This window comes from Hippoglossus stenolepis, chromosome 5 (genome assembly GCF_022539355.2).
Source record: "Hippoglossus stenolepis isolate QCI-W04-F060 chromosome 5, HSTE1.2, whole genome shotgun sequence".
Taxonomy (NCBI): Eukaryota; Metazoa; Chordata; class Actinopteri; order Pleuronectiformes; family Pleuronectidae; genus Hippoglossus; species Hippoglossus stenolepis.
In genome coordinates this window covers 19,335,934-19,352,288 of record NC_061487.1, presented here as the reverse complement: position 1 = coordinate 19,352,288, position 16,355 = coordinate 19,335,934, and the positions used below count along the sequence as shown (strand labels likewise).

Here is a 16,355-nt window from a genome sequence, read left to right as displayed (position 1 = left end):
GCGCACCTTCTGAGGCTGACTAGCTCCAGCGTAGTATTTTCATCCACCACTAGTGTGTATTTCATGGAGTCATAGGCCAGTTCATCCTCTTCATTCGACGGCCTCAGAGCCAGATCTTTCTCACACAGTGGGAGGTCATGGTCGGATGAACGATGGTCTTGCACACTGGAATCGATGGGCGGTGAACTGTCCAGCTCCAAGTCACTACCTCTGAAGGACTGCTTCCTCAGGCCACTCACGAATGGATAAGAGTCCCCATCGTCCTCCTCTTCGTCATTGTCTGTGGAGTAGGTAAGGCTGAAGCAGCGGTTGGTCTGGGTGGTGGGGATGTCGAGCGTCAGGCTATGTTTGACCTCCGTGATACGCTCAAGAGAGGCTGACGAGCGGCTCGTTGGCCTGGGCTCTGTCTCTCGACCTTCGTCCTTGTCGCTGACCACACTCTCACTGAAACTGGGTGAGTCCAGATCCCTCCTTCCCTCCAGCATCGTCAAGTCGTTATTAGGCTCCTCATCTTCCTCCTGTCTCTTGCCATTCTTCGATGTTTTTTCCATCAAGTTCTTCTCAGAGTCTTTAGTGGTATACAAGGAGCTGAAATCTGCGATTCCTCTCCCATTGTTTGCACAGCGCTCTAAAATAACAGGGGTTGCTGTGTCACCAGTAGAGTTGCTCATATACAGACAGGGGCTTATAACTACTCCTTCTTTTGAAGACTCCACACTTCTTCTTTCTCCAGGCTCCATCCTTTCCATTCTGTACTCTTCACCCTCTTTCTCTTCTTCCTCTGATTCCTCCATCTCTGCTTTCCTCTCTCTGTCCTCATCATTGAAGCCATCTCCCTCTCCAATGTCTGAGGATGGTGAGATGGTGTCTGACACTGACACCTTCCTCTTGAAGCACTCCTCGGGACAGCTGATTGGGTACGAGCCCTCTGAGATCATCCTGTTGACCAAGTTGCTGAGCAGCCAGGGTGAGTCTGAATTCTCACTTAAGTCATCCTCACTTTCTGATTCTGAGTCTCCCTCACTTGTTCCATCGTATTCATCTGAACTTTGTATTAGCCTGGGTCCCACTGGCAGGTAGAAGGAGCGTTTGAAGCTCTCCATGCTGTGGTCTGGTTCTATCTGGAGAACCATCTGTCTGGACAGACTGTCCTCGCAGCTTTGGGCCGGCGGCAGAGTCTCATCTGGGTCAGCCTGGTGCTCGCAGGACAGCTCATCATCCACATTCTGCAGCCCCATCAGAGCTTCACCGTCATCATAAGGCTCAGGGGGTAAGATGGGCGAGTCAACAGGGGATGGTGTAGCCATTGTGGGTGAGGGTAGAGGGGAAGGAGATGGTAGAGGAGATCCTTCTTTGATTGGGTCGGGCTGGCCCAGAAGCAGAGACGCTTTCAGTCCAACAATACCACTGTCCTGCTCCAACTCTGTGTCTAGGTCCAGTTCCTGGTCTGATGTAGGTGAGCTAGCCTCCTCAATGGAGTTGGTGAGATGAGATGAGCGTCCACTGCTACTTTCATCACTGGTAAGGTCCAGCTCTGTCTCTGAAATAGAGGAGATCATGTTGGAGACAACAGGACCTCCACAGGCAAACGCTGCCTCCAGCTCCCCTTCAATGTCAGAGTCAGACCCCGGAGAACTGAGGTCCTTGTCCTGGTCTGAAGTTAAGTATCCCCGCTGGTTCATATCTGCTATCCCTGGATCTGAGGATGGAGAGGTGGAGTCGTTAGCTGCTGCCTCCATGGCAGAATTTGCTTGAGTATCTGTACTGTTGGACTGCTCAAGAGCCTCTGAGTGGCTGGAGGACATATAGCTGGAGAAGGAGACAGGCTCAGAAGGTTCAATGCAGGGGAACTCGATGTATGCTGACTGCTTCTCCTTACACACCATATCATATGTCTCCTTACACATGAACTCCACTTCAAAGTCCTTCTCTAGCTCCTCATCGGTCAAGGGTGTGTCAGCGCCATCATTGGCTCCCATGGGTGCAGTGGATGACAAGCAGTGACTGGTTCCATCTGGGTCTGGGTCATTCTCCGGCTCGATACCTGACTCGCTGGTGATTGTGTAAGTGTCGGTGGCACACCGGTTTGAGTGTTTGTGATTGTGGTGGCTGTTGAGGTCATGGTCCACCTCTGTGTCTGAACACTGGGAGTGCTCGTCTACGGAGGGAACTCTGGCTGTCTGGATCAAAGGGTCAGCTTTTGGCTCAGTGACATCACCGGTGCACGAGTGGGACTTAAGTTGACCGAATGAGCCTGCAACGATAAAAAGGTGGAGAGAAACAAGAAGGGGCGTGAGGGAACAAAAATAGACAATGACATCTGCTCTTCATCTGCTATTGTGCAATTCTCAAATATTTATGATGTTTAACATTTTATTTCTTTTGCATTTTCTATTTATTCTGTTTTTCATGCTTTTACTTTCATATTTTAAGCCTGTTCAGCAATTTCTTCTTCTTCTTCTTCTTCTTAGTTCGGTTTATTGGCTGGTGGCAACCAACGTGAAGGCGCATTACTGCCATCCACTGGTTGTTTCAATATCCTACTTCTTCTTCTTCTTCTTCCCCTGAGTTTGGTTGTTTAAACATGATATTTAATAAACTTTGACTTTGCCTTTGATGTAAAGATTTTGCTGTAAATTATGAAGAGAATGCACAAAGAGAAAGGAGATAGGTCAGAGGACTTGTAGAGGTGAGACATAGCAGATATAGAAAGAAAGAACATTAAGACTAATGAATGAATAGACATGCAAGATGTAGATATCTTTCACAAGTTGATGATGGATGAACAAGTTCAGCAAACTCTTCTTATTTTACTAAAAACACTAATTTCATTTCCTGATCCAATTTGGTTTGTAAGAATGTTTTGCTGAACTTTTAGTCAAATTCACAGCACGACACTGATGTCAATGAAACGGGCTCTGATCTCGCCCGGTGGGCCTTCTTGTTACCGTATTCCGGCCTCTCGCGCCTGTTGCCCTCACTGTCGCAGAGTAGGGGCCTGTGAGGGGACTGGGGGTTCCCTCCCTCCCCTGTCTGTTTGTGTGGAGTACCTTTGGTCTGAGACCCTGGTGCCTGGGAAACTGGAGAGACTGGGCACTGGCCTGTCACATGGCTGCCATCCTCCAGACATGAGTGAGTTGGAGACAGACGACCTAGAAGAAGAGTAGATATTGTAAATGATTATTATCAATAATCACCAGGCTTCATTTGAAGGCAACAAGAAAATGGAATAAAAAAGATTGTGGCAATTTCAGAAACATACAACTGAATATAATTTATATTTATGTAATATATACTTTTTTGTATTTTTTGTTTGCCTCATTTGAGCCAATCAATGTCATTGTATTATATTTTATTATATTACATCATATTATATTGACGGACATTACTCAAGAAGTTGGATCAGGATGAAGTAGTAAAGACAATCAGGAAATGCATCCCTAAGTCAAGAGTTTTCCAGATAAATTAATTATTATTTAACTGATTAACTATTAATTATCAATAATATATTTATCTTGTAAAAATAATGAAATAATGAAAACATCTCCACTGTCTACACCTGATTTACAATAGCTAACTAATTAGGTACTCACCCTGTGAGGTGGGGTTGCGTAGGGAGTCCTGCCAGCTTCCTTTCTTTGGGGACTGACTGCTGTTGTTGTTAAGAGAATCCTGATAAAAAAGAGAGAGGAAGGTCTTTAACAAGCTTATTGATATTTATTATTTAAGTCTAAACATTATGCATAAACAGTGTTTATGTGTTCGGGAGCAGAGCTTCTGTTTGCTCACCTGCGACACAGCAGTGGTGAGGTTCAGCGTGGTGGGTCTGCTCTTTATAGTGCCAAGGGTAGGGGAGAGAGGAGGGGAGGCAAAGGGGGATTGGGGCGTATCGGGGTCAACCTCTTCATCCTCTTCCTCCTCGTCATCGTCATCTTCGTCATCAATCATCTCAAACTCTTGGAAGTCATCCTGGAAGGAGCAGATCGGGTGGTGCATGTCACTCTTCTCCAGAATGAGGGAATCCTGACCCCAGAAAAGAAAGAGAGCACAGAGTTAATGATGGAGAAAGAGGATGAAGTACAGAATGTTTTTACACACACTGATTACATGTCAGATGAAAGATACTTTAATGAAAGCATCCTTTCTTCTGACGGCACAGGGGAAACTAGTATGTAGTGAGCAAACACAAAGGATAAATAGCTGCTACCTTGGATTCACTACACACTTCTTCCTATTTCATTTAAAAAGTTGCCAAGAATGAGCCTGTCTGAGAATGAAAAGAAGTAGGAGAGCACAGATGGACGACATGGCAACACAATGTTTGACACATATACACACTAACCCTGTATCTATGTACTTTATGATTTTTAGTTTTTTAATTCAGTAGTAGTTTTTGCGAAACCCTTTAAAATAACAATCAAACGCTGATATAAACAACTTCCTTGGTGGAGGTAAAACGTGACATCACACTCTCTACGTTAGTAAAAGCCGCCACAGCATCAGTATCATAAACTGCATCCTCACCCTCACATACATTTGTGTTGGTGGGTTTGTTTGAGCATCTTGTTCTTACTTTAAATGTAATTGACAATTCAAACATCAGGATTGATTCATCTGGTTTGCAGTTTGAACAGCGCTGCAGTTTCTGTGCCGTCGTTTTAATGGACGAATCAAAGCTCATCCTCTCACCGTGCACGAATCTGCTGACTCCCGACGCATCCACTTTACGCCACAGCACCAGAAATCAACACTCAATCTATTACCCAGAGAGCACACACGAATATTCAAAGTCAAATCTATTTTTTCCTGTGATTGAGCCGGGAAGACGTGTTTTGAAAAGTTGGCGATGTAGATCATTATTTACAGCTAGTTCACAACCTACTGTCAAGCCTCACTATGCTGTTTCCCCACACCAGCCCATTATAATCCATCACTGGGGCGCTGTGACCTATAATATGACGGTGTAAACACATCCTGCGATCCATCAGCCGGGTTGTGAAAATGCCACATCTGCTTGGGAGAATAATCGGCGCCGTCAGGAGACGTTCTGCGAGGCCGACTGTCGGACAGGCGAGCTCGAAGAAAAGAGAGAGAGAACTATAAAAAAGAGTTGTGTCATGGCGAGAATCGATGCCCATGGTCTGCAGTTCCCAAGGGCATCCCATCCGGCTCTGTGGCTGTCGCCCAGCAGCCTCATACAACCATGTTCTCCTGCTGGCAGGGGAAGTGAAAGAATTTAAAACCTCTCACAGACTCGCAAGCATCAGAGAGCGCTAATGTATTATATGCAAATGAAGTGAGTCTGAAGGCAAACTGGTATTACTTGTATTGCACAAATACACTCAGACCCATACAAACTGTACTGATCCGAATAACACCCGTATTACCTGCACCAAGGAGATTATGTTTTCCATTTCCATTTGTTTAATGGTTTGTTTGTGGGCTTTATTATGAAAAAAACTACAGGACAGATTACCATGAAACCTGATTTATTGCGGGCAAGGGAATTGTTTTCTCTTGATTTCTCACAGAATACTTCATGGATCTTGTTTTTTAAAAATCAGGCATGTTTAGGGGACTGTTCTTTATTAGTGTGTCCAATGGTGCAGTTTCAAATAGAAATCTGGATCTAAGGAATTGAAATGTGGTTTCATAAGGGGACTTTGGTGGAGGTATGTACTCTACTGAGTCAAAGTTACTCAAATGTCCTGTATACGGCTCATTTGTTGTCAGTTCTGCTCTATTACAGCAGCTCAATAGAAAATGTCTCAGGATCAGGAGGTAGACTCAGTCTTCAATGAATCCGGTGGTTTGATCCCTGGTTCGTTCGGTCCACGTGCTGAAGTGTCTTTGGGCAAACTACTGACAAACACACAAATTTCCAATGAAGTACCATTAGTGTTTGTGGTGTAAGTGAAGCACTGTTTATTTTGTGCTCTATGAATTACCGGCCATCAGTCCATTACAGGGCGAACAACCAACCTTTCTCTCTTTCACACCTAAGGTCAATTTAGTCTACGATCAACCCCAATCTGCATGTCTTTAGACTGGGAGGAAGCCAGAGTACCTGGAGAAAACCTTCATAGACACGGAGAGAACATGCAAACCCCACAAAGAAAGACCTAAAACTGGGATTCAAACCCCTTCTTGCTCTGAGTTAACGTGCATTTCACAGCACCACCGTGGATATCAGACCATATACAATCCATTAACCATTTATTGAGCAGTGCCTTTGCATGCTGCTCAGTTAGCAGAGAAATATTACAGTGACAATTAGAAGATGAAGGCAGAGCAACGTTTTGATCTCTAATGAGCAGAGCACAGGCTGGTTCAGCATGTCTAATTCTGTATCTACTGACTGTGCTGCTGCTGCTGCTGCTGCTGCTGCTGCACATCACCGAACCGTGAGATGGCAGCACCACTGTACAGCACTGCCCTCAGCAGCCGAGGGAGCTGAGGCTTCAGGTCGGACTGTTTGGGAATCTTGGTTAATAAGCTGATCAGCTGACTGAGAGAAACCGAGAGCAGGATCCTCGGGCGAGAATCGGCTTCACGGCTTTGTGGGGGATCGTAAAATCTCGGAGAAGAGAAGTAGAAGCAGAGAGTTAGATAGCAGTGGGTCAGAAAACTAAAAAGGATAGTGGTTCCAAGCATTCTCGCTGACTAGTACACAACAGTTTATTGACCACGTTTGCAACGCTGTCCAAATAGAGTAGATATGATGGTTTTCTGATCCTTAATGACCTTTAATGAGACCATGTTGCCTTTGTTCAGCTGAGGAGTTTTTTTTATATTGTGGAGGCTGTCTATGTCATGCATAAAATCACTGGTGCATCGCTGGGCATAATTTATTTTGTTTTTATTGTACAATTAAAGCAATTGAAACAGAGTTAGTTTGCAGCTAATTCGCATGTGTTGTCCCTAGGCAGTTAAAACAGGAAAATAAAGAAATAATAATACCCTTGAAAGTCCTGAGCAGTATTGATTTAGTAGATAACTCCTACAAACGTACATTACAAAATCACCAACACTGCAAAAATATCTCCACATTTATTTTTGTCTGTACAATAACACTATACAATGTGCCCAGTTAAATCAAATGTAGCTTATAATGTGTTTTAGCTTTGTGCTGGAATTTATGACAGATGCAGATTTGTCTCCCGTTAATGGAGACCCCCTGGTGAGTGATGGCCTTCCACCTGACCCATGTGGGTGCTAGTGGTCTTCACGAGAAGAAGAGCAATCAGAGGGAAAACGAGGCAGAAGCCGCAGGGACAAAAGCATGTGAACTTGTTATGTTTCTATGCTGCGGGGGGGAATTAAAGGTCAAGAAAAAAGCCAAATGACGTGTGAAAACACATTGATAATCCTGATCCCCAGATAGAAAGGAAGGACTGAACTAGACCTGCAGAGACATTTTTGACCTTTGGCCTGAAATTACCATTTGCAAAATGAGACATTGATTGTGAGCGATCTTTAACTGCCTGCCCTCTGCTTCAAATGATAGATCAAGCTATTTTAAGGCATGGTGCATGTGTGTGTGTGTGTGTTTGTGTGTTGTATGCTTTCACATCCCATAACGAATTGGAATTAATCAGAGTTGGGGATTGGGGCCGGAGGATAATCCCACTGTTTAGATTGGCTGATCCTCGGGAACATCAAAGACATGCTGTCCAGTATGAACGAATCTCACTGACACAAAAAGCAAAACCATCAGCAGAGTTCAGAGCACGAAGGAGGCTGACGAGCTGACAAAGTGTCACAAGCCCTACTGATGCAGGCAAAGTACCCTCTGCATAAAGCTCTGTCTCGCTTTTTTCCCTATGATGTTCAAACATGCAGCTCGACGTGTCTCCAATCCATCGCATGTCAGCAAGATTTCCTCCTCTGGGCAATAATGAAACATAACGAGGGCCGACACCCTCTCGGCCCTGTGCTTTCTCGAAGTGAGCAGTCAGGGCCTGTGCTGATGTGTGTCTGATGTGTGTGACTGCATGTGGGAGGCAAAGAGGTGAAAAGGGGCACTGATGCCTGGTTTACTACTGTACGACCTCTCCGGCATGAGAGGGGAAAAGACGACTATCTAAAGTCGCACTCCCTCGGGGGGTCTTTCAACATCCTATCAAAAAAAAACACAACATCATTGCTACAGAAGGGCTTTGCTTGCCATCCATAATGTGTTTTTGTTGGTGGATTAAAGTGGAGGGAGCGAAATATCCAGCACAGATTTATGCCGAGAGCTAAACCCTCAGAGCCAACCATGCCTGAGCTAAATCACCTCGGCGGAGAAGAGCAAAAGGGAGAGGGAGAAAAGCCGGGGAAGGAAATCTGTCTGGGGGAGGAAGGGGTGGAGAGGTGGTAGAGAACAAGGGAGGAGGGAATCTAAGCTCTGTCTCCAAGCAACACTCTGCATAGCAGGGAGGGAAGACATATCGGAGGGAGGGAGGGAAATACGGAAGGAGGGAAGGAGGAGGATGTCTCTGCATAGCAGCAAACTGCACTGGGTCACCCACCCTCTGCTGCAGCTGTGGCTCCACGCCACCAGCATAAAACATTTACATCCAACAGGATGGAGAGCGAGAGGGCGAGGCAGGGGAATGAGATAATAGTTCAAAATGTGTAATTAAAGTCTAAGGTGGTCAGACATGTAGGATGATGCTTTGAATGTCTCAGTTATTTGCATATATTTCATAACACAGTGATTTGAGTAGGACGCTGAGAGGAAGTGCTGCTTAGAGTCAATGAATGTATGTGTGGCTCAGATCCAGCGTGAAATGATGCTTGATAATGATCTGTATGATCTGAGAGTGCTTTAGAAGAATCTTCCTGTTAACACATTATCCAGCTCGCCATCGTTCTACCATCACCCTCAGGTGGTTTTTAATCCACCATGATACTGTAAATTGAGACACGAGCTGTTGTCTGTGGAATCAGTAAACATTATATTATATTATAACAGTGAATGACACATTAACTTCTGTGAGTGAAAAACAGCTGATTTCAGTGAAAAAAATATATGTTTGAAATATAACCTGACTGACAGGAGTATAATTATACATGTAAGATATGTTCATGTTTAACTTACGCACCTTGTTACTGTGTTATTATTATTTGTATCATTATTATAAAAATCTGACGTATATAAATGGGCCAAAATTTATATTTTTTTAAAAGAATTTTGCAATGATGCCTATATGAATACTACAAATCAATAACAACTCAAACTCAACCAAATATATAGAACCTGATTTAAGAGAACAAACACATTTTTATATATAAATGCAATTTTCTGCATTTACTGTATATTAAAAGTTTTTATATCAGTGCATATCAGCAAGTAGAGATACCTGTGATGTCTGTGAAAGGCTCGGCTGATATCATCCGCCAACTGATAAAGCAATCATATCTATAACTCCCCTATAAAGTTTATATAAATGTAGATATTATATACAAGTTTTCATGTTGACATATTAGAGACACAACTCAACAAATGGGTAAAATATCAATGAAAGGAACAAGCAGCCTCACCTTCTCGTAAGGATCAGAGTCATAGTTGAGTCCAATCCCACAGTCATCTGTAATTTCGGAGAGATCTTCATCATCAAACTCCTCCAGGCTGATGTCATGGGATGGCCTGGAAACACATGAGAGAGACGCTCACTACATGACGTAAAAACAGAACGCTGATATAATATATGATATAATATGTCTGTTTCACCAGTGGACGCTCCAGAGGGGAATTTCTCATTGATATATGCCCACACACGGAGCCCTGATCTCAGGGAAACCTACTGTAAGTGATGGCCTGTCATGTTCTAACTGGGTCTCAGTCTCGTATACTGGAACCCACACACCTCAATCTTCTCTTCTAAAAAACAGACACATAAAAGTGAAATGAAATACTTCAAATTAAGTTGATTTGACTGTTAGCTGTGGGTGTAATGTACAAGTTGTAGGTGAATTATTGATTGTTGCCTTTTTTTTTTTGGTAAAGTTTCCCAGCTGCCATTTACAGCTCCATCACATTACAGCAGGACGTGTATATGTCTCTGTAATGAGCCGTTCTATTGCATGTTTGTTGATGAGGCTCTATCTTATCTTTGGCCCATTAGTTTCAGCAGCCTCTTGCTTCTACAGCAGCAGGCTCACAATGTCTGGAGGTAAATGCTGCATTGCAGTTTTCCTGCTATGGAAAGGACACTCGACATATTACGTATGGTTGCAAGCTTACATCGCAAACACACACACACACACACACACACACACACACACACACACACACACACACACACACACACACACACACACACACACACACACACACACACATACACACATGTGTATATATATAGGGGTGTTATCTATCTACACAATGTCAAAGGTACCGGGTAACAAATGAGGATGTGCTGAAGCATCTAAAAGTGAAACAAAGCAGGTGAAAAGCCTCAGAAGTCTGAGTGTCCCCATGCTGCTGGTCTGCTTTAATGCACAGCAAGGTGCTACTGACAGAAAATAATGGGAACAGATCAATAAAAGGGTAAAAATGTGTTTTACAATCAAAGTTTCAAGCGTAAAGAAGAGTTAATTTGCAAAAAATTATAAACAAGTCATTCTCAACACACAGCTCATCCTGAACCTCAATGATGTTTTGTCACAGCAGCTGTTATTTGCCACTCAGGAGAAGTTTGCTTTCCAGGTTTTATGCCAGAAGCTTTTTTCTGTCAGAAAAGCTTTCGGGCTCTTCAGGATAAAAAGCAGCAGAATCTGCGTGCGACTTGTAAACAGGTTGTGGTGGATGAATGGGTCAAACACTTTCATCCAGGACACTGGGGTGTACAAATCCTGTAATATCTGTTTGACTTTGTTTCTCACAAGAAGCCTTTAAGGTAATGCCAGTGCTGAACACAACCTGGTACATGTCTAATAGTACATGGTCTGGGTCTCAGCAACAAAATAAAACATTACCTCTGACACATTGCCAACTGGAGGTGGTGCTCACAGAGCAAATGAAACACTGGGCAACAAGCAGGACTTACACTGTGAAACAATGGGTAACACTGGATACTGAGGGAGACTTAATACAGTTAAACACTGAATAACAATAACTAATGTTTCCAGGGGAGTGCACTTCCTGAATTAAACAAACCTGTGTCAGACTTTCAGCTCTGTGAGTCAGGTCTGCAGTGAGCTTGACATGATCACAACTGTAGCATCTCTTAAACTCTCTGAAACAAAATGGCTTTATTCTCTAATGACCCTGTGAAGCTCAGAACACTGGTTTGTACAAGCTCAGGAGTGTAGTTGTCTGGCAGCGATTTTCCAAGATATGATCTTATAAATGTTTAATATTTGCCCATGAATGGGTTGTTTTTTCGTTGCAGTTTTTAACACTTTACACTTGTTAAATGTTAAATATTGCACATCCACTACAGTACATGTCTTTTCTTCAACCCCAAAGACTGAAATGTTATTAGTTTTTTAAACAAAAACTAATAACATAACTTTTTTTATTAATCTGAAAAATATAATATAATAACAAACATTGTATGATGTATGAACAAATCTAATCTTAATTTTATCAGAGGGAAGAAAATGCTATCAAATGTCAACATATTAAAAGTTATGATAAGCTGAAGAGCACAATAAGGTTTTGATAAAACTGTGTGGTTATGATATAACACATTGATTTTCCATTAGTGGAAAAATGTTGTCACCTACAAACTATTAAACTTGACCTTGCTGTTGATATATATTTAAATAATCAAATAAAACTGTTCTAAAGTGGCATCTCGAGGATTTAGTACAGAATAGAAACAGAAAACCTATATTGTCATTGTATCGCACAAAACAGAATTAGGGGTGCCTCCTCTGGTCGGAGCAAAGAATTTAAATAACGAATTCATAAAGTGAAAAAGAACACAATTCAAAGTATAACACCGAACTGCAGAGCAAAGAGCCGCTGCACTCGTGTGTGCCACCATCTTGGTCGTCATCACAGAGAGCATGCAGACAATTTCAGAGAAAACAACAATGAGTTCTTATTACAAATGGTTTATATGAAATCACGATATCGATAAAAAACTTAGCTCAATCAGCATCAAGAAAAAAAGACAGAAGCGGTTTCTGTATTATAAACATGAGACTTTTAAGTGATGAACCAGAGTTTTTTACTACCCCAACTGAAAAACTGTTTACTATGTGGTTGTTATATAATATATCTAATTAGGACGTCTTTTTGTCTACGTTTGTGCAGCATAGAGTGTTGCATGTACAAATAAACTGTGCAGCTGTAGAAAACAACTCTGAGGGTCACCCTGTCTTAACTGATACGACTGAAATTTCGATAAGAGCCGGGCTGATATGGGACCACACAGGCGTATATAAAGTCTGTTCAGATCTGAGCTGAGTCGTATCCACCCAGGAGAGCTGTGTGTACAGGAGGGATCATGAAGTGTCTCGTTGCTGTTCTGGTCTGCGTCGTGCTTGCAGAGGGAATCGTCAAGTAAGGAATCTGTATTTCCTAATTCTAACTTCAGAATTCTAGCATGAGAAGACTTTAAGGTTTTGCTTCCTTCTTCTTCCTCAGGATCCCTCTGCAGAAGCACAAGTCGATGCGCGAGGCCCTGAGAGAGAAAGGCATCGAGCTGCCGTACCAGGACCCGGCTCTCAAGTACCAGGACAATGAGTTTGCTGGCTCTGCCAACATGTACATCAACAACTACGCTGATGTGAGAACGCCTGGGTTTACACCACTTTTGCATAATTTACACCCCCAAATGAAAAAGAAAAGGTGTTCTGAAACTAATCGATGTGTTTAACCCTAACCCTTTTTTATTGTGCTCCCCTCTATCTGTAACTCCAAACAATGTGTTGTCCAGACCACCTACTACGGAGCGATCAGCATTGGAACACCCCCTCAGTCCTTCCAGGTGCTGTTTGACACCGGCTCTGCCAACCTGTGGGTTGACTCCATCTACTGCAACACTCAGGCCTGCAGTGAGTACAAACCTACAGGATTTACACTATAAATCCTCATCTGTCACGTTCCTCAGAACATACTGCATGTGAAGAACATCTCCGGAGGACTTAAAGGTTCAGTGTGTTAGATTTAGGTAAAAGGAATCTATTGGCAGAAATTGAATAGGAAATAATCCTAGTGATGTTTTCACTTGTGTGTTTCATCTAAATTGTACAAATTGTTCTTTGCCCTAGAATGAATATTTACATTTTGATATTTAGTGTAATTACAGGCATGCAAATCCAAAAGAATAAGTGACTACTCTAATTCAAATTCAGCTCATGACTTCTAATGCGAATATGAAAAGGCTCTGCTATAGACATAAGGACAGCTTCAGAGAAATGGCTGCAGAAATCATCCAGATCTATTTTACAGACGCACACACCAAGTTCAACCCCCAGCAGTCGTCCACCTACTCTGCCAAGGGTCAGAACTTCTACCTGCCCTATGGAGCTGGAAGCCTGTACGGAACATTTGGATATGACACTGTCAATGTAAGTCAAGACATCGAGAACAATCAGTTCAAGTATGTGAATGGTTACCATGTTTTTCATTCACTTTTAGCAGACTACACAGGACTGAGTCATACTGAGACAGACTCTCACCAGGGAGCAGGTGTACATGTGTTGCCCTGCAGCAAAAACATCCCTGAGTTTTAAGTTGGTCAGACTTGCATCATGTTGAAAAGTGTTTATACACAAAGATCAGTGCAGCGGTTTTATGTGTATTAAGTATTGAACTTGTATTTTAAAGTAAATATATGGATTTTTACACATAGGATACTCAGCGAAGTCTTAATAATATAATAATATAGAATTAAAATAATAATTATAATCTTGGAGTAAAATTAACAGTGGCCTACCTTATTCAAAATGCTCCACATTGATTATGTATATGTACAATCTTAAATTTGCATCTTATAATGGATCTTATTGCTGGTTCTGGACCAATAGGTTGGCGGGATTGTGATCAACAACCAGGAAATTGGTCTGAGCACAAACGAGCCCGGCCAGAACTTCGTGGTGGCCAAGTTTGACGGCATCCTTGGCCTGTCCTACCCCTACATCTCTGCCGGAGGAGAGACCCCCGTCATGGACAACATGATTTCTCACAACCTGCTTGATGCCAACATATTTGCTTTCTACCTGTCTAGGTAAAACTGATAAAATAAGACTTTTATTGTTCGATACACATTCTCTCCTCATAAGGAGCTTGCAGCTGAGTTTTGGTTGTGTGGTTTAGGGGAGGACAGCAGGGCAGTGTGCTCTCTTTCGGAGGAGTGGACACCAGTCTGTACCAGGGCCAGATCTCCTGGACCCCAGTGACCTCGGAGACCTACTGGCAGATCGGTATTCAAGGGTCTGTGCTTTTCAACATTTTATCAACATAAATCAATCTTCTGTTTTTATCGAGAAGTTAGTTCACTGATATTTGTGCAAGAAAAAACAACTTTGGGCACATGCTTCGTCCCACAGATTTGAGATCAACGGTCAAGAGACAGGCTGGTGCTCTCGGGGCTGCCAGTCCATTGTCGACACTGGAACCTCCGCGCTGACAGCTCCAAGCCAACTCCTGCCTTACATCATGCAGGCCATCGGGGCCCAACGAAGCCAGTATGGCCAGGTAAGACAAGCTGAGGGACAGACAGGCAAACAGACACTCACTCACCCACAAAGCAAAAAACAATCAGAGAGTAAGCCGCTGTCATTATTTCCCTGTTTGTATGCTGCACCATTTACATTCACATATCTGCACATGAAACCTCTCACACACTCTCTCTTCGTTGTCCTGATCTCTAGTACATGGTGGACTGCAGCCAGGTCAACAACCTGCCGACTCTGAGCTTTGTTATCAGCGGTGTTGCCTTCCAGCTTACTCCTTCTGCTTACATCATCCAGGTAAGTTACTACATTCATGTCTGTGGAGATTCATCCAAGTCATGATATATCCTTAGATTTACCACATTCTTGCAAGCATGTATCTGTGTGGGTTCATACACCCTTAACGTGCATGCCATGTTTTATTGTTTGTGTGTGTACATGCAGTAATGTGCCAATTTCTTTTCTCCGCCTCCCATTAAAACAGGATGGATCCCAGTCCTGTTCAGTGGGCATCACCCCCACCTACCTGCCCTCTCGTGATGGCGAGCCCTTGTGGATCTTTGGAGACGTGTTCCTCAGAGAGTACTACTCCGTCTATGACCGCACCAACAACCGTGTCGGCTTTGCTTCAGCTGCCTAAGTCTTGTTTGGACAATATGGGTTTATTTCAGTTAACATATTTGTTAGTGTAAATTTACACCACAAAATGTAGCACTGTAAGTCTTTTAAATCTTCAGATTGGTGTAGAAAGGTCTTGACAAACATACCCTGGTTAGAGCTGTATATTCAGAAAAGAAAGGAGTTTGATGGGAAAATGAAATTACATAATTATCAAGCAGAATAAAGGTGAAAATCACAGATTCAAGAGTGTGTGTCCAATTACTTCTTACGACAAATGGTGATTTTAAATATCATACAATCCAGGCACATACAAAGACTACTCTAGAAAAAGCTAATCAATAAAGGGGCAGCGTTTAGAAGGATCTATCGGCAGAAATTGAATATAATTATCGTTTTTTTTAATGTAGAATCACTTGAAACTAAGAATCCTGTGTTTTTGCTATCTTAGAATGACCCTTTGTATCAACATTGGGTGTGGGTTCTCTTCCATGGAGTCCACCATGTTGCACCACCATGATTCTACAGTAACCCAGAATGGACAAACAAAACACTGGCTCTAGAGAGGGCTTTTCATAATTTTGACATTACCTGAAAGCTAAAGTAGATTCTCCTACCCACTTAAGAAGGGAAGGGGGAGGCGAATGGTATTCACGTGGTTGTAATGTGCATCCTCACCTCTAGATGTCACTAAATCCTACACACTGACCATTTAAAATGGTTTTATATTGTACTTTGCTGAACTGTAGTTGCCATTGGCGTCACTGCAGTCTGACAACCGGTGCCAGATACAATATATAATTTAGTGCAAAATGACACCAACCTCCAAAACCAGAGTGTGGTCTGTGTGTGTGATTAGAGCATCAGAACTGTTGCCACAATGGATACACACACACACACACACACACACACACACACACACACACACACACACACACACACACACACACACACACACACACACACACACACACACACACAGAAGAGCCTGTCTTAAACCTGGAGCAAGAAGGTCACTAATGAGCTTCTCGACTATCCGAACCTTCAGGGAATCTTCGCTTGTATGTGTGTGTGTGTGTGTGTGTGTGTGTGTGTGTGTGTGTGTGTTTGTGTGTGTG

At 42.8% G+C, this 16,355-nt stretch overlaps 2 protein-coding genes across 3 annotated transcripts in view; one reads left to right on the top strand and one right to left on the bottom strand.

Annotated features, from left to right (window-relative positions):
- Positions 1-16,355, bottom strand: part of mapk8ip2 (mitogen-activated protein kinase 8 interacting protein 2) — a 30,786-nt gene that overhangs the window by 7,330 nt on the left and 7,101 nt on the right. Inside the window, exons 2-6 of one of the 2 annotated variants that reach the window (XM_035157015.2) lie at positions 9,529-9,634; positions 3,790-4,023; positions 3,594-3,672; positions 2,949-3,152; positions 7-2,254 (exon numbers count right to left, since the gene is read on the bottom strand). In XM_035157015.2, the coding sequence (XP_035012906.1) occupies positions 7-2,254; positions 2,949-3,152; positions 3,594-3,672; positions 3,790-4,023; positions 9,529-9,634 (2,871 nt within the window). The remainder of the gene's footprint in view (positions 1-6; positions 2,255-2,948; positions 3,153-3,593; positions 3,673-3,789; positions 4,024-9,528; positions 9,635-16,355) is intronic. The other variant, XM_035157016.2, reaches the window with a different exon arrangement.
- LOC118109700 (gastricsin) lies at positions 12,447-15,259 on the top strand. The gene is made up of 9 exons (XM_035157020.2): positions 12,447-12,502; positions 12,587-12,728; positions 12,879-12,996; positions 13,394-13,512; positions 13,972-14,171; positions 14,261-14,377; positions 14,494-14,641; positions 14,818-14,916; positions 15,104-15,259. Exons 1-9 carry the CDS (start codon positions 12,447-12,449, stop codon positions 15,257-15,259), a joined length of 1,155 nt encoding a protein of 384 aa, XP_035012911.1.

Coding starts and splice junctions, on each gene's coding strand:
- LOC118109700 (XM_035157020.2), top strand. CDS start 12,447: ATGAAGTGTCTCGTTGCTGTTCTGGTCTGCGTCGTGCTTGCAGAGGGA. Junction 12,503..12,586: donor CTTGCAGAGGGAATCGTCAA/GTAAGGAATCTG, acceptor CTTCTTCCTCAG/GATCCCTCTGCAGAAGCACA. Junction 14,917..15,103: donor CTTCTGCTTACATCATCCAG/GTAAGTTACTAC, acceptor CCATTAAAACAG/GATGGATCCCAGTCCTGTTC.